This window comes from Athene cunicularia (assembly GCF_003259725.1).
Source record: "Athene cunicularia isolate RWA chromosome 4 unlocalized genomic scaffold, athCun1 chr4_part1, whole genome shotgun sequence".
NCBI lineage: Eukaryota > Metazoa > Chordata > Aves > Strigiformes > Strigidae > Athene > Athene cunicularia.
This window is the reverse complement of record NW_020799098.1, coordinates 27,486,751-27,513,124: the sequence shown is the minus strand read 5'-3', so window position 1 is coordinate 27,513,124 and position 26,374 is coordinate 27,486,751. Positions and strand designations below refer to the sequence as shown.

The following is a 26,374-nucleotide window of genomic DNA, read 5'->3' as shown; positions in this document are numbered from 1 at the left end:
CCCCAATTCAGAAAGGCCAGCAGTCCATAGACCTCCTGAGAAAGAGCAAATATAATCTCAGACTGTATAATGGACAACTTCCCATTCTGCTTCCGCTGGAATTGCCAGTGTAATGACCTTAGATAGCTGGGCACATATCACCTCAACCCAGGGAATGTGGTGCTTTCTGTCCTTGGCAATCAGACATTACCACACAGAAAAAGAACACCTTCTCTTGACAATCATGTTATGTAGCTTAGATGAAATATTATTTATGTAGTCCTTCAGCTTTCACTTAGTCTGAAAAGAAATAGTTCTAAAGGCTTATGGCCTGATTTACTCTCTCATGTCTGTCTTTCTGGGAATCAGGTGATTTTAAAGGTAGTCAGTTTTTTAAAGTGGAAAAGACCATGTACTCTGTAGCTGATGGAGTTCTTAAAAGATTAAGTGGAACAGCAGCATATGAACTATTAGTTTTCTCTTCTTCATCTTCTCCCCCAGCACCCTTTTTGAGTGGCAAGTTGTTTCGTCACACATTTTTTCAGTAGAAATGCAACTAAATTATAGATATTATTGAAAAAATTGGTCAGGGGTAACACTTTCTTTTGTGAGGGAAAACCTTACCTCTGTCATCCTCGCAAATCCTAGCCTGGACTCTTAGCTTTTGAAGAATTAGAGAGCATAAAAGCTGTCTGGTGTGATTTGCTCTCTTCATCTTCAGTAGCTTCTTAAGACTGTATCATTGCCATGAAATCAAAGCAGACTTGTTACTTTTCCAAATGAGTTTCTGCCTAAAATGTTGCATCTAGCAGAACTATAAACTATAGACTTATCAGTAAAAGAGTTAATGAAAACATCGTTCTTGCTTGCCCTGGGCCTGTAGTAGTTGTTTTGTATGGAAGAATTGCCATGACTTGATCTGTGGTAATACACAATAGGGCAATTACACCCATTCTGAGGACCTATTTGCAAGGATTTTACAGATATGCCCTTTCCCAGGCCTGCAAGATGATTACCCATGACAGAGCCAAGAAGTGGTATGCTGAAGGCATGAGATTTTTTCCTGGACGAGGTGTCATGTCCTGCTCGGAAGAGGGAGAGAAGTGACTTAGATTTGTAAATCCCCAACAGAGTGGACAATGGTGAGAGAAGTCTCAAAGTCCATATGTAATCAATTATGAATTTCCCACTGTGTATTAACTGGATACATGATAATTGATTAAGTATATAACAAATTATGGCAAGCAATATGATATGAACAAGGAAAAGGAGGGGAAAAAAAAGAGAAATAGAGATGAGGATAGAAATCACCAGTTGATTTCTAAATGGTTGATTTCAACAGTTCCTGTGTTGGTCCTGCCAGCGAGTGTTCAAGGATGCATCTGTCTTCTTCACTACTGTTATCCTTGCCCCTCCTCAATTTATATACACTTTCCATGGGTCCCTCCTCCAGGCCAACCTACATATCGATGTATTGTATGTATGGGGAGGAGTAAGGTGCTTCATGGGATGTTGCAACTAGCATGATCTTGTTAATCTTTCTTAGCATATGCAAGGGTGTCAACTTTAATGTGCATTTTGCAGCTAATGAGGCAAAGGTCATTCACCATCCAGATGATCCTGAAACTTTACAAGATGTACCAGAGGAGAACAATCCTGTCTCCATAGGGCTTCCTCCTCCAGCCGCATCCTGTACTACCCAGGCAAGTTTTCTCCCACATGGGTCACACAAGAGATAAGAAAGTGTCAACCTTAGCTCACTGAGCACAAAACCTGCATTATTCAGACTCCACATTACCCACTCTGTGACTACAGTTTCACAAGCGTTTGAGACGTTCCTTTGAAAGGCTCAGAGGGCCTCCACCCTACCCATTCCTTACCATTGTTTATGCTTCCCTCAGACTGCTTCTCTCAGTCTTTGTTTTGGAGAGTTAAAAGTTGTCTCTTACACCAGGTAACTAGAAGGAGGTCAGGGCAGCTGCTTTTTCTTTTCAGACCATGCTGGTCAAGCCTGGAACTACAAAGTAATGCACTGGGATGTATGCTGTGCTCTGCTGAATAGGTGATTTATAATTTAAATAGTGGTATGGAGAAGCATGAACCCCAAGGAAGCAAGTTTTTGAATGAACAATTTGAATAGAGTTGGGTTAGAAACAAGACACTTAAAGAGAAGTTAAATCCCCGCCCTTTGTTCCTCTTATGCATATACAGACCCAGAGACCAGATGGGAATTGGATGAGAAAACAAAATTATTTTTTTTTTAAAAATCCCTATTCTCGTACAGTTCTCATATGTTGTATCTGTTTTCTAGCCTATTTCAAGCAACTTTAGGTAGAAAAGCTTCCATATGTGGCTGATACAAGATAAATCCTCAGTGCTTCAGTGCTTCACTTGGTATCCTCTACATCTTCTGCCTGATTCAGCAGAGCCTGTGCAGTCTGCAGCACAGATGGAACAGAAATTCCAATTATACATAATTATCTTTTTTCCTTCCTGCTCTCCTCTATATTTTCACTAAGTTTTAAAGATGGTTTTGTAGAATTATTGTGCTGTCCTGTAAAAAAAGCTTACAATTGAGAGTGGTGCTTATGTGATGGTTCTGAAACCAAGAGAGAAGAATAGCCAAGATAAGCTACAAGAGATCTCAAAGGATATGATCAAGTTGGTGGGTCGGGAGAAATTCTCTCTTGGCTACGGCTACTAGAAGAAAATGAGTTGCTATTTTTAGCATTATAGTCTGCTTTAGAAATTTTATTTCACCCAGCTGTGCATATATACAGAATACTGCTGTTGGTAACACTATGGTAGAGTGATCAGCTGTCCTGCAATTGTGCTATACTATGTAGAAATAACATGGCAAGCCAACAAGTGTTAATAGGGAGAAAAAAAACCTGAGCTTTATCCCAAATCAATCTCAGTGTTTCTTAACTCAGAAAGAATTATCAATTTTTTTCCATTCCCCAGAATGTGGGAGTGTTACTCATTCAATATTTTAATTAGGAAAATGAAGTTGTATATCATGGTTGTGAGAGTTCCTGTAAGTTCTTATTTTAAAAAGCATAGTTAAGGGTTATTTTAATAAAAAGCAAATTCTATCTAAGCTATAATAACCTAAATTATATAGTCATACATTTTCTATTTTTTTTTAATGGAATACAGCCTTACCTTTCTCATATTTCGTCAGTGAAGAATGAAATGCTGGCAAACCATATGGCTAGCCACATCTTGGAGGTGTCTGTGTTATTTTTTTTTTTATATTTTACAGTAGTGAGATTGAAGTGAGGATTTAATGAATCTGCCTTCTACCCTGTAAAGTTTGCTAGGGGTTTTGTGGTTCCAAGCTCTACGGTGTATGAATAATTTCTGAATCTTTCAGATCTATAGTGGTAATTGGCTGCAGATTTTTTTTTATCATTTTATGACTGCTTCCCAAGACCTCAAGCATCAGTCTAGCTCTGAAAATAGATCAGACTATGTTTAACTTTTGTATTTAAGAATTTCTAATGATGAGTTAAAGCAGGGCCCAATGTAAAATTAAAAAAGAGAATCTGTTTCTGTAGATTATTGTCTTTTAAAATGTTTTGTTTTAAAAAAGTCACCTTTTTTTAGAAGCACACTGAATATTTTTTGTGTCCCCCCCCCTTTTTTTTTTTTTTTTTTCTTCCCAGTAGATTTAATAGAGGTGTCTATGCTTTCCACAAATGACTCCTTGCTTTTTCAGGGCATAGTCAGCCTTCCTAGTGGTAAATGCCTAAGAAGCAATGACAAAGTTGCTTTGATGTGTATTGATTTTTTTCTTTAATGTGATGAATTCTGATTTCTTAGAATGAAATGGGTTTTCTTTATTAGTTATTGTGCAAATTTCTTATTTTTGTGTATCAAACTGGAAATTTGTCAGAGTACACAGATGTGTACTGTATTATGTCAATTTGTATCAAACAGTGTTTTAGTAAGGTGCATTAGGTTTCTAAGACAAATAAATACATGCTAGTTCTAGGAAAGAGATTCTATGAAAATGTAAGAGAAACTAGCCTATTTTACTCAAAATGGCAAATTATTTTTTAATCTGAATTTAAGCAGCCTCATAAATAAATATTGGCATCAAGCTTTGCAGTTCACTTGGGTAATACAAATTTCTTGTAGTAAAGAAAATGAATGGACCACTGATGCATATTGTACTTGAAGTTAGAACAACAATTTATAGTTCCAGTAAGTAATAGACTGGAGAGTTCCCATACAGTACTATGTTTCCTTTTTATTTCTATTTTTTGGTTCCCTAATCTTTTTTGTGCAATATGTATAGATGATGTAAGGGCAATAATGGAATTTTTCTTTCCTGTTAAACCCATGTAGCTCTCTGAAAGCAGTAGAGATCCATTAAAATAGATAGATAATTTGGACTTGCTGGTTATTTCTATTGTGTGGTTTACCAGTTCAGCACAGCAGAGTATAATGTGGAATATTGCTATATTATAATCTAACCTTTTGGGAGGCACATAACTGGTACTTCACCATGCTTATCAGTTGAATTATGGACTCTGGAATAAAAGAGTTTACATTTCTGCTGTACTGGCAGTTGCTTCAGCTTTCATAGATTCCAGACATACATGTTTTAAGGGGAAAATAGGGAATCTTTTAACTTGCAGTGTTCAGCTTTGTGATTTCAAAGATCTTTTGTATTTTTCATCTTTCCAAGGTGGTCTCAATTTAAATTCTGTTATTTCGTGCACTGAAAAACAGCTTAGCACATGTGGTGGTTTGACCTTGGCTAAATGCCAGGTACCCACCAAGTTGCTCTATCACTCCCCCTGCCCTGTCTTTTTTTTTTTCTCAACAGGGCAAAAAGGGGAAAGAAATAAGATAGGAAAAAAACCCACAATGCTTGCGGGTAAAACAAAAGCAATTTTAATATAAGCAAAGTGAAGCAAAGGTCTGCACATGGAAGCAAAAAGAGAACAGATTTATTCTCTACTTTCCATGACCAGGCGCTGTTGGGCCTTCTCAGGAGCAGGGCTCCCATACGCGTAGTGGTTGCCTCGGAGGACCAAGGGTGACCCCACCCCCTTCCTCCTTTCTCCCAGCTTTACACTGAGCAGACGGGACATGGTCTGGAATATCCCTTTGGTCAGTTCGGGGCAGCTGTCCTGGCTGTGTCCCCTCCCAAGGTCTTGCCCCCTCGTCCCACTGGGGGAAATGTCGGGAAGAGCCTTGGTGCTGTGTAAGCGCTGCTCAGCAGTAGCCACGATAACACCCTGCCAGCTCCCAGCACAAAACACAGCGCCAGGAGGGCTGCTCTAGGGGAAAACCAATTCTGGCTCAGCCAGACCCAGTACAGCGCATTGGGATATATTTAAGTAATAACTGACTGTTAAAGCACACTCCAGAAGTCTTACCAGCTAAACATTACCAATACCAATGCAGTTCTTAGCAAAAGTGAGTAAAAGGAAGACTATTTTGTGAATATTTAGCTGTTCTAGGTCAATTCAATATCAAATGTCAGGTCTCTAGATGAGTTTGCGCATAAAAGTACTGTGCAGCAAAACACATCGATGAAACACACCAATGTTATACTTTTAATAGATAACAGTGTATATTGATAGTTGTGGGATGCATACTGTACACCTAAATGATCTTAAATTTAAACTCTTGGGAACCATCCAATAATCAAATATCTGGCAGCATCACAGCAAATGAGAAGCAATGCAATTCAAATTTAATATGACTTAATCAAGACAAACATAACTGAAATTGCAATTTAAATACGGAGTGATCATCAGAATACTAATACTGGCTGCAATAAGACCATAAATGTAGAATAGCAATATATGTAAATCCTGCTGTGACTGCAAGCTGTTATTAATTGGGTAAGATTATTTTCTGTGTTTATCTGATACTAACAAGAATGGGAGGGGCAAGAGTTTTGAGACAATGGTAAGTGCTGAATTTGCAAACTGTAAAAAAACCATACTCAACTCATATGTTGTAAGCATGCTAATGTCTTCTGAAAAAGCTGTTAGCATTTGTTTAGCAAGAGTTAGCTGTGCTATCTTGGAACTGCTAGGGAAGATCTATACCCTCACATGAGTAAGAATGCAAACAGTGATGTGGTATTTTGGGTGTGGGGTTGTTTGTTTTGGTGTGTTTTGTGTTGAGGTTTTTTTGCTTCTTTATTTGTTGTTTGTTAGTTTTTTACATTCTGTATAATTTCCCATTTATACTTGGTGCTCAATTTCAAATACTGCACAGAATTAGGGGAAAACATTTTAACCAAAAGTCTGGAAGAAAATATTGGTTCTACTCATGCTCTTCTCTAAAAATGTCAGGGCAGCTACATCTCTATAGTAAGCCTGCAGTCCAGCCAAGCAAGGAAGCCAGGGATGTACACAGTAGTGGATCAATTGTATTTGCATTCCTTTCTAAGGATGTAGTTCAGTGTTCCTTTTGGTTTTGTTTTCAATGAAGACTGATGCAGTATATCTTGCCCAGTTCCCCTCTTCTGTCCAAAGTAGCAGGAGAAGTGGGGAAGGAGCATGTACTCAAATTATTCAGTGCACTGGCTTGGTTCACAGGAGGCTGCAGTTTTTGTAAACTGCATTTCTGTCAGGGTAAACAAGATAGGGAGCTCCACTGACTCCAGGACAATAGAACAAAAACCTTCTATTTTCCTGAGAGAAGCTGTTTGTTTTTTCAACAGGATCAGAATTTTCCCACTTCAATTTTTCAGAAATCAGGTTTTCTGTCAGAAAACTGCAAATCATTTGTAGATGTGTGATTTCTGTAGGAGAAAAAGTTGTGTAAGGTATTGTTATTTTGTTTGATCTAGTTGGTAGCTCTAGTTGCTAGTGAAGTGCCTTGCATTTTTGTTTTTCAAGTGTGCTGACTATTCTCCAGAGAAATGTTTCCTAAACCTTGTTGGCATTTATAACTTCACAATTAAATTAAGTATGTGGCATCACAGCTGTGTCTTACAGAAAGAAGCAGAGATCTGGCAAGAGTCCTCATAGCTGTAATGATGATGCTCTTTATTGCTCAAAGCACAGCCAGGAACAAGATTAGACTCGTAATAGCATGCTGTAAATGAAGACGCTCATTGTTACTGGGATACAGTATTACTCTTTGCAGTCAAGGCAAGTCTCCTTAACTGCTATAGGGTTAGAATTACATCCAATGTCTTCAAACATTACTGAAAAAGAAAACCAAAAGGCAAAATGTTTCTCAGTTCCAACAGACTATGTATTTTATTGCATTTTGTTCAGTGTTTTAGTAATAATACTTAGAAGAATTATTTATTACTGCTTCTGGCATTTAAATGGATTGTTATGATAGTTGTGTTCCACTGGCTTGGCACTAATTAACATACAGGAGTGTAAAATCTCAGGTTTATCTTGTGTATTCTACTTTGCCTCATAGAAAAGTAAGGACTTCTGTACTTTTGGATCAATATTCCACTGCCTTACCCTCCGTTTTTTTTCTCTTATTTGAGCTTTGCCAACCTTTCAGGCCTGAACGTGCTGCTTGTTCTTCGTATAGAAAGAAGAAAGATGATATTACTAAATACTAATATGAATTGCTATGATTAGGAGTAGACTTGGCTAAACTTATCAGGAAAGTAAGGTAGCAGGTAAGATAGGCTTAACAGATATGTTATCCTCACCAAATGCTGGAAGCTCCTTTAAGGAAGCTTGAAAACCATGACAGCATTCCCAGCTGCACTTCAAACTTCCAGCCACATAACCCACTGTCCGGGGTAGCAATGACCTACACCAGTGTAACGTTTCTCACAGGGCAAATTAATATTATGTCTGTCTTAAGTGGTTATGCTAATTGCTGACCTAAGAATTAGAACACATCTGTGGTATGAATTCACATACCCTCAAAGATCAATGCACTGCTTTTTAGTACCCGTAGGAAACAAGTAATGGTATCTATTCCCATGCTATTCTATTTTGCTTTGGAAGCTAGTAACCTTTTCTATATAGAGGTAATACTGCCATAAAGGGGGGGGTGATTGAGGGGAGGGATGGAGAACAGGAAAAATATGGCACAGGAGATCTATGTGCTGAAGTAAAATGGGATTGTAATGAATGATGGAGTAAACAAATACAAGTGTCCTGGCATAGAGAGTAACTGTATTGAATGTATGCATATATTTTTACAGGCAGCAAATAAATATATTTTGGCTTGTGAGAACACCTGAGATTAAACAAAAAACAACTGAAGGGAAAAAAGAAAAGCTTCTTGCTGGCAAGTAGCCCACAGACCAGTGTATGCTAATCCATGTCTAGATCCATCTTTTAAGAACAAATGTAGACAGCAGTAAGGACAAACGTATTTTCTCTTAGATGTTTCTCTCTGTGAGGGAGCTGAAAGCAATTTATCCAGGTGGTCCCATATCTGTCTGTATCTGAGGACTTCATTTAGTGTTCAAGTCCAGGTATTAGCAACTATAGTGCAGAGGCGTTCAGGTATTATATGCTGCTTTGTGCTGAAGTCAGGGATGTTCTAGGATTCTTCTGCAAGTTGTGCAAAAACTTTCTGTTCATATGCAGGTATGAAAGGGAATGATGGGATGACATTTGAGGACTGTTCCATTGTGCCCAAGAAGTGCTGTCTTCCTCCTCTCTGCAAAGCAGGTGGAGAAAGCACTCCAAGGAAAAGAAATGTCAGGCTTTAACTTACGTTCCAAAACATTTCAGACAGTTTGGACTCAAAGCACCATTACACAGGATTGGGACTGGGCATTTGGGAGGAACCTGTACTTCCCCGGTTCATATGTGGACTATGTAGAGATGGCTCCTTACTGACTAGGAGACTGAATCCTAATGAGGTGGGAACAGATCATCTCTGAGGGTCTACAACATGCAATGTGATGTGAGGAGTAAAGGAAACTAAGAAAAAAGATACATTGGAAGGATGCAGCACTTTAAAGTTCCTGTAAAGGCAAAACACTGTGGAAGAGTGGAGAATTAATTAAACTACACTTGCTTTACTACCTATAAGAAAGATAATTGGAAAGCAGCCTTTTTTTCTAACAATAGTTGTTTCTGAAGCACTTGATTTTAATTTTTTTTGCTTTGCAATTTCCAGCTAGCTCAGCAGGGGTGAACTATGAGACCATTATGAAGTGCACTGAATGTCTAAAGAGGATGACACAGTGCTAACTAAGAGCTCAGAATTCCTTATGGTGTCGTGCACAGTGCTGCAGGCAAAGCTGAACCGATTGCTAGTTTAAGAGCAGATGGGAGAAGTTTGCTGAATTTTGTCTTGAACACTATTGTGTGAGCGGTAACAGTACCAGAAGTCTTATAAGCACTGGGCAGAAAGTTGAAGAGAACACAAGCACAAGAATGTCAGCAATGTAAAAAACGAACTGGAGTCACAAGATGAGCTAGCTGAGCATTTACAATAAAAGAACTGCACACAGTTCTTACACACAACCCTCAATTGTACAAGGGTTTACATTAAGCAAAGCTTATGACTTAGAAATCAGTAGTAAAACCAGCAAACCGTGGCCAGGCTCCTTGGCTCCAGACGATGCTGAACAATGTAGGAGGAAAGTTACATATATTTTAATGTGAGGTTGGGCTAACTGCAACAACAGCTACTGATTTTTATATTTTTTTTAATGCCTTAACATACATATATATGTAATGTATTTCTTACCAGTTTACTTCTATACAGATCAGGTAGGAGTTATTTTTATTTCTGTGGGTCTAGGGATTGAAATCTATTTGATTCCTTCTGCCTGGTTCTCAGTTGTCATTCTACTGTATCAATTTTCTTTGGTTTTGAGAGAAGCAGATGGAGGTCGAAGTGACATGCAGTGAGTCAGTGGCTCTACCTGGAATAGAAACAGTAATCATTTAGCTACCAGATCTTTAGACTTGTATATAGCTTACTGGGCTTTTTGTGGTGGTTTTTTTGTGGGTCTTTTTTTCTGTTGTTTTTTTGCTTGGTTGCTTTTTCTGCTTTGTATGTAACTATAGGGGTTTTTTTGTTGTTTTTTTTTTTTTTTTAATTTGTTTTACATTGCTTGAGACTATTTTGTTTCATTGTTCATGATGCTTATCCTTGAATCACACTGTGTAAGACGGTGATGAATACTGCTAAGTGGCTGGAGAGATTTTTCCTGTATGTTGTTGGCATCATGACTCCTTCACAGTATTCTACCCCATAAATCATAAGGTCAGGCCATCTCCCTGATACTTTCAAATGAAGGATCATAACATTTTGTGCTGTATATGGAAACCAGGGATAGAGGAGCATCATATTTCTGCATTATAATGTCTCTCAGAGTGGAGGTATTTTGCACTCGGAGTTGATAACACTAAGGGTACTAGCAATACTATCATAGTACAATAAAACTACTGACATGCTGGTTGGAAAGTCCTCTGGGAGTTTCTAATCCAATCTCCTGCTTGAAGCAGGACTGTCACCAATGTTGTCTCAAGTTAGACATCGCTTTCTCTAGCAAACCTTGAAGACCCTTAGGGATGGGAATTCTACAAACTCTTTGGGCAGGCTATTCCAGTGTTGCATTGCCTTTCCAGTGAAAAAGTCTTCCCTGACATCCACCCTGAACCTCCCAAGGTGCAATTAGTAGTTGTTGCCCTTCATTATATCATCTGCCACTACTGAGAGTGGTTTGACTGTCGTCTTCCCTTAAGACAGTTGTAGGTTCCCATGAGGTTTCCCCTTGGCTCTTTTCTTTGCCAGACTAAGCAAGGCAAGCTCCCCTGTCTCTCTTGGTAAGTTACATGCTCTAGGCCCTGGCCACGTTGATAGTTCTCCACTGGACCCTTTCCAGTTTCTCAGTATCCCTCTTGAACTGGGGGAGGAAAGAAATGGGGGATCATGTTGTAAGTGCAGCCTTACTATTACAGAATATAGGATGATAATAACTTCCCTCTGTGGTGATCACACCCCCGCAAGTGTACCTTAGTATGCAGTTTACATATGATAAGAGTGCACTTGGCTTGTATTCAGCTGCTGCTTTACCAGTCAGTTTCCAACCTGCTCCACAGGCTGATATCTGTAGTTCTTGCTGAACTCCGAGTTTCCTGTTAGCCCAATCCTCTGGTTTATTAAGGTCATTTGAGATGAAGCTCTGCTGTTGAATGTGTCAGCCACTCTCCCTAATGCAAACTCATCCATGTACTTGCTAAAGATGCACTCTCTGCCACCTATGAAGATGTTGAACACTGTTGGCTCCAATGTTGATTGTTTTGCTTGTTGCTGGCTGCCGCCTTGACCTCAAGCCATCAATCACTACCTTTTGAGCCCAGGCAGTCCAGCTAGCTAATTTTCAACCCATCTAACAGCCTGTTGGTCCAGCACATCATCCCTCAGCTTCCAAATATGAATGCTGTGGGAAATGTCAAAAGCCTGACTAAAAGCAAGTTATATTACATCCATCACTCTCCTCTCATCCACATATGTAAACAGCCTCTGTATTGCAGTCAGACTGATCAAGTATTATTTGTCTATGGTAGATCTGTGGTGACTATTTTAATTACTAAGGAATCATATAGGTTGGAAAGGACCTTTAAGATCATTGAGTCCAACCAGAAACCTAACACTGCCAAGTCCACCACTAAACCATGTCCTTAGGCTCCACAACTGCAGGTCTTTTAAACACCTCCAGGGATGGTTACTCCACCACTTCCCTGGGCAGACTGTTACAGTGCTCGATAACCCTTCCAGGGAAGAAATTTTTTCTAATATCCAATTGAAACCTCCCCTGGCATAACTTGAGGCCATTTCCTCTTGTCCTTGCTTGTTACTTGGGAGAAGAGACCAACACCCACTTCATTACAGCCTCCTTTCAGGTAGTTTTCGAGAGTGATAAGGTCTCCCCTGAACCAGAACTGGCTCCAATACTGAGCCCTGGGAAACACCACTCATGACTGGCTGTCAACTGGATTTAACTCCATTCACCACAACTCTTTGGGCTTGGCCATCCAGCCAATTTTTTATTTTTTTTTTACCCAGCAAAGAGTGCCCACAAGAGCTGCCAGTTTCTCCAAGAGAATGTTGTCTTCTTCCCTGCTGGCTTGTGTTTCAGCACCTAGGGACAGCCTGCTCTTGTGCTTTTAAGATTTCCTTCTTGAAGAATGCCCAGCCTTCCTGGATGTATTTGTCCTTTAGGACTGCCTGTCACTTTGTCCTTCATATGCTTTGAAACTGATTCCAGAAGATGTGCTCAATAACTTTTCTAGGCTCTGGGGTGAGGCTTATAGCTCCCTGAGCCCTCCTTCTTGTCTTAGAGATGGGTATAACATTTATCATCTTTCCTATCATCAGAGACCTCCCTGATCACACATGTTTTTCACAGAGGTAGGCAGCAGTCTTGAAATGGTATCAGTAATTATATCCTAGGTACCTTTTGACCCATGTTGTCCCTCACCACCTTTTCTGCAATTAATGTACCTAAAGAAGCCTTACTTGTTACCCTTGACTAATATCTAAGACAAATTGTAATTATGAGGTCCAGCAGACCATATTTTCTTGTTAGCTTCTTAGTTACCTGTGCCATGAAGTTGTCATCAGTGTGCTCAAGAAGTCTCCTGGATTACCTGAGCCCAGCTGTATCGTCCTTCTGGCAGATATCAGGATGGTTAAAGTCTCCCATAAGGACCAGGACTTGTGAACATGACACTTCTTCCAGTTGTTGGAAGAAGGCCTAATCTACATCATCTTCCTTGTCAGGAGGTCTATAGTAGACACCTGCTACAACAGCCCCCATGTTGGTCTGGCTGTTGATCTTCCATAATCTCTTGGCTGACTCCCGACCCATCCCAAGGCAGAGCTCCAGGCATTCCAGCTGCTTTCTCACACAGAGGGCAACTTTTTCTCCTCATCTTCCCAGACTGCAACAACAAATAATTCCTTGTTGTTAGTTTTCTTGACAGTTCTGTTGCCTTGTTTCTTTCTCCTGTATGCTTCATTGAGAAGCTTTTATCTTAGCCAGGCAGGCCTTCTGCTGAAATTCTGGCTTTCCTGTGTGATGGGGTAGGTTGTTCCTGGTTTTCTTTAAAATTCAGCCTCTACCCTTTCTGCTTGATGACTGCTTGCTGGGGAATTTTATTTAGCACTTACCCAAACAAGGCAAATTCTACTGTCATAAAGCCCAGAGTCCTAACTCCGCTGCTTACCTTCTCAGCTATCCTCCAGATACTGAACTCTGTCATCTTGCGGTCATTGCAAACCATGTGTGCTGTAAATACCTGCTTTGCCTCTGGGATGTTTCTACAAAAGGCAGCTTGAGAAAAAGCTTCCCCATGTCATTACTCATGAGCTGCATCATTTAAATATTAAGCTGCTTACATGATAATCTAACATCATAGTTGATGAATTTATAACACTGATGCAAATTTACTGGGGAAAACTTGTTTTTGGCTTTCTTAGGGAATCAGTTTGCCTTTAGATGCATGCATCATTGACACTAAATCCTCAGAGCAGAATCCAGGGTATTTTTAGAGTGTTGATAATAAAGGACCTTGTTTATTTTGATCTCACTAATAGCATAACCAATTGGATAACTAATTAAGTTGGCCAATTTAATATAATTAATCTGATTAAAACCCTACAAATCCAGTGCCATTGCCAGTTTCATGGGAAACCACATTTCAAAACATTTTATAGTATGTGTAGGCATTTAGGAGAGAACAAAACAAAAGTAAATAACTCATTGGTTGGTTTGAGGAAATAATCAGCTTAGTGCAGAAAGTTGGGATTGGCACCAAAACACTCTAGGAAAGTGTATTATTGAAAATGATATTATAAATAAAGCAAACCCAAATAGCCATTTTTTAAAAATGCTTATATCTATAAAACCTCTCTCTGAGACTGATGTTTCAGAAGGCTTTCACCTCACTGAAGTTCAAGACAACCCCTACTTTCATCCCTTCCTGTGAGCCAGGACACATTTGAATAACTAATTAGGATGGCTGCTCGAGGTTTGGACAATTGCACACTTCACTGGGTAAAAAACTGGTTGGACGACTGGGCCCGGAGAGTTGTGGTGAATGGAGTTAAATCCAGATGGCGGCCAGTCACAAGTGGTGTCCCCCAGGGATCGGATTTGGGGCCACTCCTGTTTAACATCTTTATTGATGATCTAGACGAGGGGATCGAGTGCACCCTCAGTCAGTTTGCAGATGACACCCAGTTGGGTGGGAGTGTTGATCTGCTCGAGGGTAGGGAGGCTCTGCAGAGAGACCTGGACAGGCTGGAGCCATGGGCTGAGCCCAACTGGAGGAGTTTCCATAAGGGCAAATGCCGGGGGCTGCCCTTGGGCCACAACAACCCCCAGCAGCGCTACAGGCTTGGGGAGGAGTGGCTGGAGAGCTGCCAGTCAGAGAGGGACCTGGGGGTGCTGATTGACAGCTGGCTGAACAGGAGCCAGCAGTGTGCCCAGGGGGCCAAGAAGGCCAATGGCATCCTGGCTTGTGTCAGCAATAGCGTGGCCAGCAGGGACAGGGAAGGGATCTGACCCCTGTACTCAGCACTGGTGAGGCCGCCCCTCGATTCCTGTGTTCAGTTTTGGGCCCCTCACTACAAAAAGGACATTGAATGACTCGAGCGTGTCCAGAGAAGGGCAACGGAGCTGGTGCAGGGTCTGGAGCACAGGTCGTACGGGGAGTGGCTGAGGGAAGTGGGGGTGTTTAGTCTGGAGAAGAGGAGGCTGAGGGGAGACCTCATCGCCCTCTACAGCTACCTGAAAGGAGGGTGCAGAGAGCTGGGGATGAGTCTCTTTAGCCTTGTAGAAAGTGACAGGACAAGAGGGAATGGCCTCAAGTTGCACGAGGGAAAGTTTAGACTAGATATTAGGAAGTATTTCTTTACAGATTGGGTTGTTAGGCGTTGCAATGGGCTGCCCAAAGAGGTGGTGGAGTCCCCATCCCTGGAGGTGTTCAAGAGTAGGATCGATTTAGAGCTTAAGGATATGCTGTAGGTGGGAACTGTGCTAGGTGAACGGTTGGAGTAGATGATCTCCAGGGTCCTTTCCAACCTAGATGATTCTGTGATTCTGTGAAGCAGAGAGAATCAATCCAGCTTAGAAATGAACACAGATGAAGCTCGTCCTGCATGGTAACCTCTGAGAGGGGAAAACTGGAAGCCTTGCTGAGAGAAGTGTGGTGTTGGTTTATTGTGGGTCTTTTGGTTCTTGTTCCCCTGTCTCCCCTTTCTGGAATATTTGTTATCTTGTTCACCCTGAGATGTCAGCAGAAGTACATGTAGCAGTGCTTTTGCACACAGCTTCCCTTTCCTTGGTGCCTTCTAGGGACAGCTCTGCCACAGTATGAAGGGTGAAGTTAAAACATCTCACAGAGACCCAAACACAGTGATCACTGACAAGAAGGCAGAGGTCTGGTGTGTCCTTGTTTTATTGCGATTGACATGATACAGGCTAGAGGGGCTGTTGAGGTCTGAGGGATCCTGAATCCACGGGCTGTTGGCCAAGCAATGTTTTCTTCTGGGGCTTTAATTTCTGGACTCATTGCAGTTCCTTAACCATGTCAACTAAAAGTTCTCATGAATATTTTGCATTTAAAAACAAGCAAATAGGCGCTTGTTACTGTTTTCACTGCTTTGCAAATTAAGACAATTTCCATCCCACATAGGAATGGAAATTCAGTGTGTTTTCAGGAGTAAAACATGCATTTCAAATTTTGCCTCTGCACAAATACGACTGCTTTTCTGTTTCCTTTCTTTAATGCCTCCACTGAGTAGAAAAACTCATCTTCCACTAAAATCCACTTGTAATCAGATAGAAAAGTTCTACATGCAGCTGGCCACTGCATGTGGACTCTAGGTCTGTGTCACTATTGTTTAAAGCTAAAATGTAATGTTTTTCCAATTACAGCTTTTTGTAGGATTGGCTTAATTTATTACAGAGCCAATCAAAGGTGCTGGTGTCAGAGGCATATGAAGTGTAGAGGTGCAGAAGGCTTGGCTTTTCCGAAGATAATGCTGATAAAGAAGGTGTTTGTGGACATGAATGGAAACCAACATCAGTGAAGCAGCACTCCTGGCAGAGGAGTAAATTATGGGACAAATAAAGCTCTTCTCCAGCCACCTACAAAGATGGTCTATGTCAAGTGGGGGGATGATAGTAAGAAACTGAACTGGGATGGGAGACCAGCTGTTTGTCAGTTCTGGTGTATGGCAGAGGTGACTAAGTCATGCCATTGTTCATGATATGAGCAACAATGGAGATGATGGGGAGATTTTTCTTCTTTGTGGTAACGGCGGTGAGTCTTACTGTTCTTCAGTATGATAAAATGGCTCTGCCTGCTGACTTCTCATCACAGATATGACCCTTACAGGTGATAGGTCAGTGATGCTCCAGCACAAAGCAGGATGCAGCACCATGCTATGCAGCAGCAAAAGCTTTGCAGCAATATGGCAAATGGCTTCAGTTAAGGTTCCTGATTATATGGTGTAGATGTAGTCAAGTTCAGCTTTAGCAGAATGAACCTATTGCCTATTATTTGCCTTACCTAATTGCATAAAGCTTGATTAAATAGTTACAGAATTAGCAGGTTTGCACCAGTAGACACTGAATGCTTAGAGATAAACATTCTGGCTGGTCATAGGACTTTCCAGATGGATCTGTTGTATCTGAGTGGATGTTTAGTATTTCATTTATAGCAGGAATGATTTTTGTATCTGTTAGACTAGAGTAATAAATTTACCAAGCTACCAAATAATTTGTCTTCCTGCTTGCTTTCAGTTGATTATGACATCTCTAGGTATCTCAGGATAATATGAACATCTGTTCCCTGGAGATTGACTCTCCACAGACAGTAATCATAAAGCTAATGAATGGAATGGGGAATGGTGTTTATGAAACAACTAGGGACAGCTCTGCCTCTCTTTGCTATCTCTCATCCTAGTATTTCTTTTTCACCACACTGGCTTTTGACATACCCTACAGCAAACTTGCTAGATGCAATAGTCCCATTTTCTTCAGAACAGGATAGAAAACCAGATAGTGACTCTGGGACTTGAACAGCTTGTTCTAACAGTTTGTGTTAGCAGATCATCAGAAATGGATGGTCCTGTCTCCCTTCCCACCCACTCTGAACCCTAGAGCACAAGACCAGGAGTGGGTCTCACTCCAGAACTCACCAGTGTTCTCACAGAGAGATCTCCCATAATTTCTCATAACTTTAATGAAATTGATTACTTTTCTAGTATGCTTTTCAGTTTGTTATTTTTGATGATAGAAGTGATTCTGACCCCTAATTTGCACTTGTTAAAGCAGGCTTAGGACAATGTGTTGTAAATAAATCTTGGGAGGAACAGAAGTTAGCATGGTTCAGGGTAACATCTCTGTTGTGGGCTAGAACAAAAATAATGCTGTGGGGATATTATTCCACTTCTGTGTGCTGGAGGTTTCTTTTTTCTTTTTATGTAGTATTTGATGTTGGTCATCACTGGAGTTAGAACTCTAAAAGGACCTCAAGTCTTAGGCAGCATGACAGCCCTGCTGTTCTAAGACAGCCAGATGGATGTTAATGTTTGAGTCTCCTGGATTACAGACGTGATAAAGCAGGCAAATAAAAGTCTGTGTATTAAGTAGTGAAATAGTTGCAGATGAGAGAGAATTCTGCAAGAAATGTGGTTATAGTTAATTAAGCATATGTATGGCAGGATGGGAGAATAGCTTAGTTTTGGCAAAACAAAATTCAGTAGATTTATTAAAGCATTCTATATTGCTTGCTGTAACAGTAGCTGCCCCAGTTTTGTGATGTGGATAATACTCTTTTGACTTATGTCTCATCTTGGAGGTCATCTAAGAAAGCTTGGTCCCTGCCCAGCACTTGTTATCATATACCCTCTCCCACATCACCAACCTGATGTTTCAGAAAAGCTTTTCTGTTAGGTGGAAGATAAGTGTTCTGTGTGGAAACAGTGCTTTCATTTCCCCCTTTTTATATTTACAGAAAGAATTACAGTTCTTTAATCCTGTTTTTAGTCAGTTTTTAACTGTGTTCCTTCTTCAAATTCTGTATGCAAGTACTGCTTGTCATAAATATACTTATTTTCTACACCATCAATGTAGGTTCAGCAGTAGGTGTCAGTTCAATATTGGATGAACTGCTTAAATCCCTCCCCAAGCCTTTTCCTTCCCCATTTCATGCCAAGTCAAAGTCTAGCAACTGAAAGGAAATCACTATGGTTACAGCACCCAGTTCTAGCAGTGAATCCAAGATTTAAGTCTTACCACTTGTAGCAAAGTATATGTATTTGAGACACTCCCAGACATTTAGGATCATGTTCGCAAGTGTTAGAACAGATATTGACAGTTTTAGATAATTCCACTGCAACATTTTGCTTGTAAGACAGTGGTCTACTATTATAAATGTATTGCTTTCATAAGAAGTGAAAGAATACACACTAGTTTAAAATGTAGCTCAAAGCAGGGTCAGATTTTTAACATCATAAATCTAAGATTTAATCACCACCTGGTTAGCAGTCTGTATCAACACTGTCAGTCAAAAAAAATTACTAAAACTTTCTTCCTTTCCAGCTGCAAATATTACAAAGACATCACTGTGGGTCATTTTTAGGCATTATGAGAACTATGAACACTATGAAGCACCAGACTTTCAGAAACCTACAGCAGATTATTTTATGGCCCAGGTGGTTGGTACATCCTATGTTGAGGTCTCTCACCCCAGTTAGTAACTAATTGCAATCCAGTTGCTTACGGATGGCAGAAAATAGCTGATTCACCACAGTTCTCTCTAGCAGACAGGTATCCATCCATAAATCCAATTAACAACCCAACACCAGAATTACATAGGGAGATTTGTTGAGATGCCCAGCCAATGCATAACATCAAGTGTGCAAATTAACTTCAACAAGGTGGCTTGTGTGTACGGTTAGATTTGGGCTTAAGTTTCTCATGGAATTGAAATTGGAACACAGATCTGTGCCTGATATTTTGTTGCTTTAATCTGCCAAACCTGTGCTGGGCTGTAAACTACATTGATTTGTACCGGTGCTGCCTTGATCAGTAATTCATTTACTCTTGTGCCTGATTTCAAGTGCCCAGTGTTCTCACTGAAATGGAAACTGCTTAGGGGAATGTAGATGCCTGAGCACTTTCAGACAGTACTGGGTGCTCTGCTCAGGGCCACGCCTCATGGGGAAAATCTGAACAAATAATTCTTTTATCCTGGCAAGTGTTTCTTCTGGCTCTGGCTCAGGCATAGGATGGGGAATGCCTAATCTGGACTATTCTGTACTTAAGGTCAGTACATGATTGTACAGGGTTGTCTTTATTCTTAATGGATAGGAAAAGAAAGCTTAGAGTTCCCCAAGAATTTAATTTCAAGCAAGAGTGCAGTAACTAGTGCAGATCAAGTGACTCTATATCATAAAATGTGACAATGTGGGGGTTTTATTGCATTGTTAGAATGGCACTACTTTCTAATCTTGAAAGGCATATTATAATATCCATTCTCTAGTTGTGTGGGTGTTTTTTTTTTGTTTGTTTGTTTGTTTGTTTGGTTTTTTTTTGTTTTTTTTTTGTTGTTGTTGTTGTTTTGTGGTAATTTACTTACAGTAAAACATTATATAAGATTTAATCTTTTACATTTAGTGACTCATTCTAACTGTGGGGTTTTGTCCTGAATCTATTAAATTGGTTGTAGAATATTCTCCAGACAGCAAGTCTTTGAACTTTGTAACTAAGTCAAGTGTATCTCAAGCAGCTAGCACATATTTACTATGGGATTAATTTTTTTTGGTTTGGTACATGAATTAGGAGGCAGTGGCTGCTGCTATCACTTGACTTTTAGACTGAGGATGTTTGAAAGGATGCACTGATTCAGATTAAGCTTCATTTGTATCCGAGTCCTGAGATGAGTAATTGCTAACTCTTTTTGCCCTGGAGCTTTTTGTATTGTTAATTGGGTTTTCGGGTTTTTTTGTTTGTTTTTGGTTTTTTTTTTTAATATCATAAGGCACAAAAGTAGAAACAGCTGGTGATGGAATAAAATGCAACATGTGTTCAGCAATTGTCAACCATGTCCTTCTTGTTTATTCTCTGATAACTGTTTTCCTAGATAAAAGAATTGTGGTAGATCTCAATGATCTGATGTTCAGTAAAACATCTTTGATTTTGTGATTTAATTTAGAGAAGACAGGAATTAGTACAAGAACAGCGTCACGGTTTAAGCGCAGCTGGCAACTAAGTACTCACTGTAACTCACTCCCCCTGCCCTGCCCCGAACAGGATAGCAGGGAGGAGATTTGGAAGGGTAAAAGTGAAAAAACTCATGGATTTGAGGTAAGTACAGTTTAAAATGTGAATTGAAATAAAATAATAATAAATTGTAATGAAAAAGGTAAATAACAAAGAAAAAAAAAGACAAGTGATACCAATGAAAGCAACTGCTCACCACCAACCAACCAATGTTCAGCTAGTCCTGCAGCAGCAGCCCCCCCTGCCCACCTTCCCCCAAAAGTATATATGCTCAGCATATAAAGATATGCTGAGCATGACATCATATGGTGTGGGATATCTGTTTGGTTAGTTGAGGTCAGCTGTCACAGCTGTGTCCTTCTTGTGCACCCCCAGCCTACTCACTGGTGGATCGGTGCGAGAAACAGAAAAAACCTTGACTCTGTAAGCACTGCTCAGCAGTAATGAAAACATCCCTGTATTATCAACCCTGTTTCCAGCACAAATACAAAACTTAGCCCTATACTGGCTACTGTGAAAAGAATTAACTACCGCAGTCAAAACCAGCACGAACAGTAGAACTGTTAAGATACTGGATAAAAGGGGATGTGCCAGTAGTGTGAGCTGAACACAGAAGAAACATGTCAAGGGAGATTACAAGTGGAAATTCTCAAGGATGAGGGCCTTTTGGACTAATTCTTATTTTCTCTTTTATCAAGCACAACAAAAATGTGTCAACAAAATGTGCAGCTGTTATTAAAGTAAGGAGCCACTGTCAACATCACAGAATATCAGAATATCACAATGATAATTTTGAATGCTTGGGTAGTAGAAGTGGGATTATATTCAATACTGAAAGGTCATACACTGGGAGACTAATGATAAGGATTTATTTTAGAAACTGAGAACTTGTTGGGGAGTGGGATGAAAAAAAGAAGAAAGAGCTGAATATTTATCAATCTGATGTGTCACCCTCATGCAGATGGGATAGAAGAAACAGGATCCTACTGTGTCCAAAGTGATGTATGCCAGTTATATCAGGGACAAACTGACCTTGCTGTCCAAGAGCACACGGGGCTAGGAATGCTGAACATCATCCCAGTCATTCACAGAAGGACAAGTTAATCATGAAAGAAATTAATTCAGGCTGGGGCATTTGCACAGAAGGGCTGTGGCAGTGGTCAGCGGAATGGAGAGTGGGGCCCTGAACTCCACGTCCAGCCTTGTGTGACAGCAGCAGGCTTGGTTAATGGGAGTGGGAAATCTGCACGCTACTGTATGGGTAACCTGATGCCCTCTAATGCGAGCTATGTGTTCTGCTGCCTAGTGGTGGCCTATAAAAGCTGGACTGATCATCATGCAGGCAGTTGGGAGTGTACCTGAGACAGTCTGCGGGCCTGAGCTATCACCAGCTACCACCTGGCTGAAAAACTCTCTGAAAGGTGTGAGAAATGCATAGCATCAGCAGTGGCTTTTAAAGGGTGAAATAGATGTGTGCAATGGAGCACTTTTACCAGACTGGCAGGGCTACCTTCTCTGACTTTCAACGTGACACCTTTGCTTTACACGTTGATGCAAATCGACCGTCAAAAATGCGCTTCTGACAAATACTGTTTTACTGTCAGCATTGAAATGGTTGCTGGTAATGCTGGATCTGCCTCTCCTAAAGCTGTAGGTATTCCCTCACTTGTGTGCTGTGGGTAGGAGAACAATTCACCCCTCTCCCAGCTTCAACAATATCCTGATAACTCCAAGGATGCCTACAGGCTCTAGTGAGGCTAGGCTGCTGTATGCTACTACCTGCAGGCAGGAGAAGACAATTTGGGAGAAGATAACTTTAGTTTCAGTTGCATGGCAAAGATCTGGGTGTGGGGAGATATCCTTTATCCGGCATGAACAGTAGGGTAGCTGTTTGATTGGAATTCTCATTTAGACCTTCATTAGGGTTTTCTTCGGAAGGCAATGGCTTAAGGACAGAGTGAGAGCAGGAAGGTGAATGTGGAGAGGAGGTGGAGGGAGCGTGAGGTACCAGGGCAGGAAAAAGCAGTTGAGTGAGGGGTTGGCCAAAGGCCAGCTCTTCGGAGTCCAGAAAAGTGATCAGGATGGATCAGAAGACAGTTTCGGAAATAATTTTTCTGAATAATAATTTAAGTGAAGTCAGGGAAATGCATTCCCTTCCACAAAGCTTTCACTTCTAAGGAACGGGTAAAATAAAAATGTAATAGAAGGAGTTTAAGCAGCAGTGTGCCAGGAAAACCTGGGAAAGGAAAGAGTCAAGCTTGCACATCTTTTGCATTAGAAGGAAGAATGGGGTATTTAAGGTTTGTTGGGTTTTGTTGGTTTTGTTTTGGGGTTTTTTAAGTCAGCAAACAAATGGAAAAATAAAATTAATTTTGGATCACCCAAAGCTAAAAACTTCAATTTTCTTGATGAAAATGCCTCTAAAATGTTTTTGAGCAAGTGACACCTCATATTTGTGGGTTTTTAAACAACTTTTTCATAAATAAGTGTAGATGAATATACTATAAAAATATAATCTTAAAAATCAATATATCAGGCTGTTGAGACAGTTTTTTTTATGCTAGAGAAGTTGGAAGTCTTTATAAAATGTGAGAAGAATTCCTGAATAATTTCTAATGTTTCTGTTCTGAGAGAACTTTCCAAAGTTCCACTTAAATGATTCAAAGTGTTTGGGCGTTCAGTCTCTTTCTAAGCTATACCTACAAGTTTTTATATGAATTACAGAATCATGCAGGTTGGAGGGAAGCTCCAGAAAACTTCCTCCAGCTCACAGCATGTCCAGTAAGATCAGGTTTCCTAGGCCCTCATCCAGTTGAGTTTTGAACATCTCCAAGGATGGAAACACCACAACTTCCCTGGGCAACCTCTTCTGGTGTTTCATCACCCTCACATGGGAAATCTTTATCCTTATGTTCAGTCACAATTTCTCACATTACAACTTGTGCCCCTTGTTTCTCATCCTATCCCTACGATGTGCACAAGGCAAAAAAGCTCACACTTCTGTACTGAAAATTTCATTAGAGCTGATTGTTATATTACGTGATGATATTGACTTTTAATTTCTTCTTATATATTCATGCATGATGGTTTAACTTTTTTTTTTTTTTTGAACAGGCAATTTTTCAGCATTTTAATCACTTTAAAGTAAAATTATATGTGACTATGTAAGACAACCTAGGGTTAAAGGCATCAAGTGTATTGTAATTATCTCTAAAATATCTTTTGCTCCACTGAGTTTATATTTGAAATTTTGGCTGAAGTGCTTAGTTTAAATATGTAGATCAGAAAATCAAGTAGATCAAAGGGCTTTTAATTTCTTAAATGTTCTTCACCTACAGGTGAAGGGGAAGTTCTCACAGACATGGGTTGGGTCAGTGATTTTGAACCCTCAGCTGGTGGGGAACATCTATCTCCCATTCATGTAAAGGTAACCCAGAAAATTGTTTTCCTAAGGTAATCTCCTGCATTATTTTACCCTGTAATCTAGTAATAGCATGTGCATACCTCTGTAACATTTTTCTTCAAGTGTGTCAGGAAATAATACTGAGGATTCTTTTTTTTTTAACCATGAAATGCTTGTCACATTTTAGGAGAAGAATGACAGAAATAAGAGCTTCAGAAGAATTAATCTAGATAATTTTTACTGTGATGAAGTTCTTATTAGTAAGAAGAAAACAATAGTGAAAGCTTTGAGTCACTTTGAGTAACAGGTATTAAAAGTCAGGTGTGTTTTAATTTGTTTTAGATTTTTGTCATATTCCCAAGTGTGAAGAAAATTGAAGTGGGGGGAAAAGGAAAGAAAAACATTCTCTGCTAGCATGTTTCTAGCAAAGAAATGTTGGGAATCAAGTTTTGTAGCTGCTTGCTTATAGAGATGCACAGGTGATTTGAAAATGTATTCAGCATTTTCTGTAGTTGGTGTTCACAAATAGTATTTTTTTACTGGTCAATGTATTTTGACGTTTAGGTATATACCATAGAAATAAGAGTGCAGCTCAAGCAGTAAGTTTGTAGGAAAGCTGCTGTGTATATCCTGGTTTAAGGACTGGCTTCCAGGCACAATTTTCATAATTATCTGCAAACTTAAGATAGGGGAAGATCTGACATTTGATTTTAGAATACTAGTTCATTTCCTTTCCTTTTCTCTGTCTAAGGTATATCATATTTCTTTAATAAAGAAGACAGATTTCCCTAATAGAAGACACTCCAATATTATGATAAAAGAGCATAACAGAAACTGCAGGGACTAAGAGAGCGTTTGCATTACTTTCTCATCTGTTTCCAAAAAATGTTTAATATCCATTTTTACTTTGTGGCTGTTTTGTGTGGCTATGACCTATTCAAGCTGTGGTGTTCCTGTCTCTCTTCATCTTCTGAGCATATGCTGTAAAGCCACTGAAGAAATTAGAGTAAGACTGGAACCTGTACAAATTCTGAATGAAGCTCATCTTGCCTCTTGAATTTGTCTACAAACACTGCTTTAGTTGGGTCAGCAGGCAACCTGGCTTTTGCACAGGCTTACAGAGCTCCTACAGGTAGACTGCAAAAGGCTACAGAAGAGTTTGCTGGTTAAGGCAATACAACATTTATAGGGGGACGAAGCAAGAAAAGTCAAATTAAATTGGAAGTAAAACTGCCAATGGAGATGCTGGCGAAGAGGAAGATGGTATTGCAGAAAAAAAGGGAAGATCTTATTTCAGTTCTGGGAAAATCTGGAAGAAGGAGAAACATCAGAAGATTTATTATAAATTTAAGAAGGTGTTAGTTCTTACAAGAATTGTTTCTGAGCCTCTTGTTTTTCATGTTCTGAGTGTAAAATACTGAATTGCTCTGTTAGTTTCACAAGTTCTATTGTACACTTCAGGGATGTTCACATGAACACATTAATTTGATCTACTGAGGTATTTTCTCTAACTTTTTGATTACACTCTCCTGTCAGGAGGAATATTCAGCCTTGACTTAGAACAAAGTTTTTGTCTGCTGCCACTCAATCATAAGCCACTGAGCAAGCTGTTTCTTTGTTTCCTTAACTGAATTTAGAGGCAGTGGGACCTGGGTTCAAGCCCCTTTCTTGAAAGGAGTTACTATTTCTGATGAACAAGTAACTATTTATCTTTATGAACTTTGCCATGCCCAGAATTGGGCTAGAGTGCTCTATCTTATCCACTCTGTGAAAGTCTGTAAACATCTGAAGTACCATTATGTAACATAGCAAGTAGCAAACCCAGAAAAATATTATTATAAGAAACTTAACATGGGATTCACAGAGCTCCCTAAGCAATGAAAAGCAGCATACTAGCTTTTCACAAGCAAACTGGTAAGGGCAGGTGATGACTGCCTTTGGAAATTGATGCTCTTTTTTGACAAATGCATTAATTTATAATGGCTGGTAGCATCAGCTGTAGGCAACCTCCCTGATCTAATAAAGACAACGCCTACATTTCACAGATGCTGAAATCTAAATTTGGCTTTTGATGCCAGACTGTATCAATGTTTTAATTAAGGGAACCTCTAATTCTTCTTTTAGCTGTTACTTTCCACTGTGTGGCCACATGTAGCTTTTTGTCCCACAGTGAGGAGGTAATTTCCAAAATGCTTGCTGAGAGAGACTTTTTGGGATATTATTGGAGAATCCGACACTAAATTCTGTGATTATGCATTCTAGCCATTTGATCCTTTTTGGTTTTCATTCCGTGCTTCTATTTCTCTAGCAAGTTAAGTAAATTTTATGTATATTTGTCTTTCCTGTTTTTATACACATTGAACTTTCAAAACCCTACTTTGTAACTGAAGCGGAGTTAATTAGCCCATCCTAAAGTTCAAATACCCTCATTAATAGGTCCAGGTTTGTAAGTTATCATGGATTACTGAATAATGATTCCATCAACAAAATTTATAATTTGCATGTACAGACTATGCAAAGTGAAAGAAGCAAAATTTTCTGAATGCTTTGTTCACAAGAAATTACATGTTAAGTAAGAACAAACTTCTGGATTGGCTTGCCAAAGGATTTCTCTTTCCCATCAGTGACACATGGCTGGAGTTTTAAAGCATGAGGATTACTTCAGTGTATTGTTTTAGTTTTTTAGTTTTCTTAATACACATTATGATACACTTCTCAGCTCATTCTAGGTAGCACATCTTCCCCCCACCTGCCCTCCCGCTCCCCCC

At 39.8% G+C, this 26,374-nt stretch overlaps 1 protein-coding gene across 2 annotated transcripts in view; it reads right to left on the bottom strand.

The window, feature by feature from the left end:
* GABRB1 (gamma-aminobutyric acid type A receptor beta1 subunit) overlaps positions 1 to 26,374 on the bottom strand; it is a 98,399-nt gene that overhangs the window by 64,744 nt on the left and 7,281 nt on the right. The window contains exon 1 of one of the 2 annotated variants that reach the window (XM_026846694.1): positions 13,134 to 13,208. The exons of the other annotated variant lie outside the window; for it this stretch is intronic. Coding sequence (XP_026702495.1) covers positions 13,134 to 13,190 — 57 coding nt within the window. The 5' untranslated portion in view covers positions 13,191 to 13,208. Of the gene's footprint in view, positions 1 to 13,133; positions 13,209 to 26,374 lie in introns of those variants that run through there. 2 annotated transcript variants of the gene reach the window in all.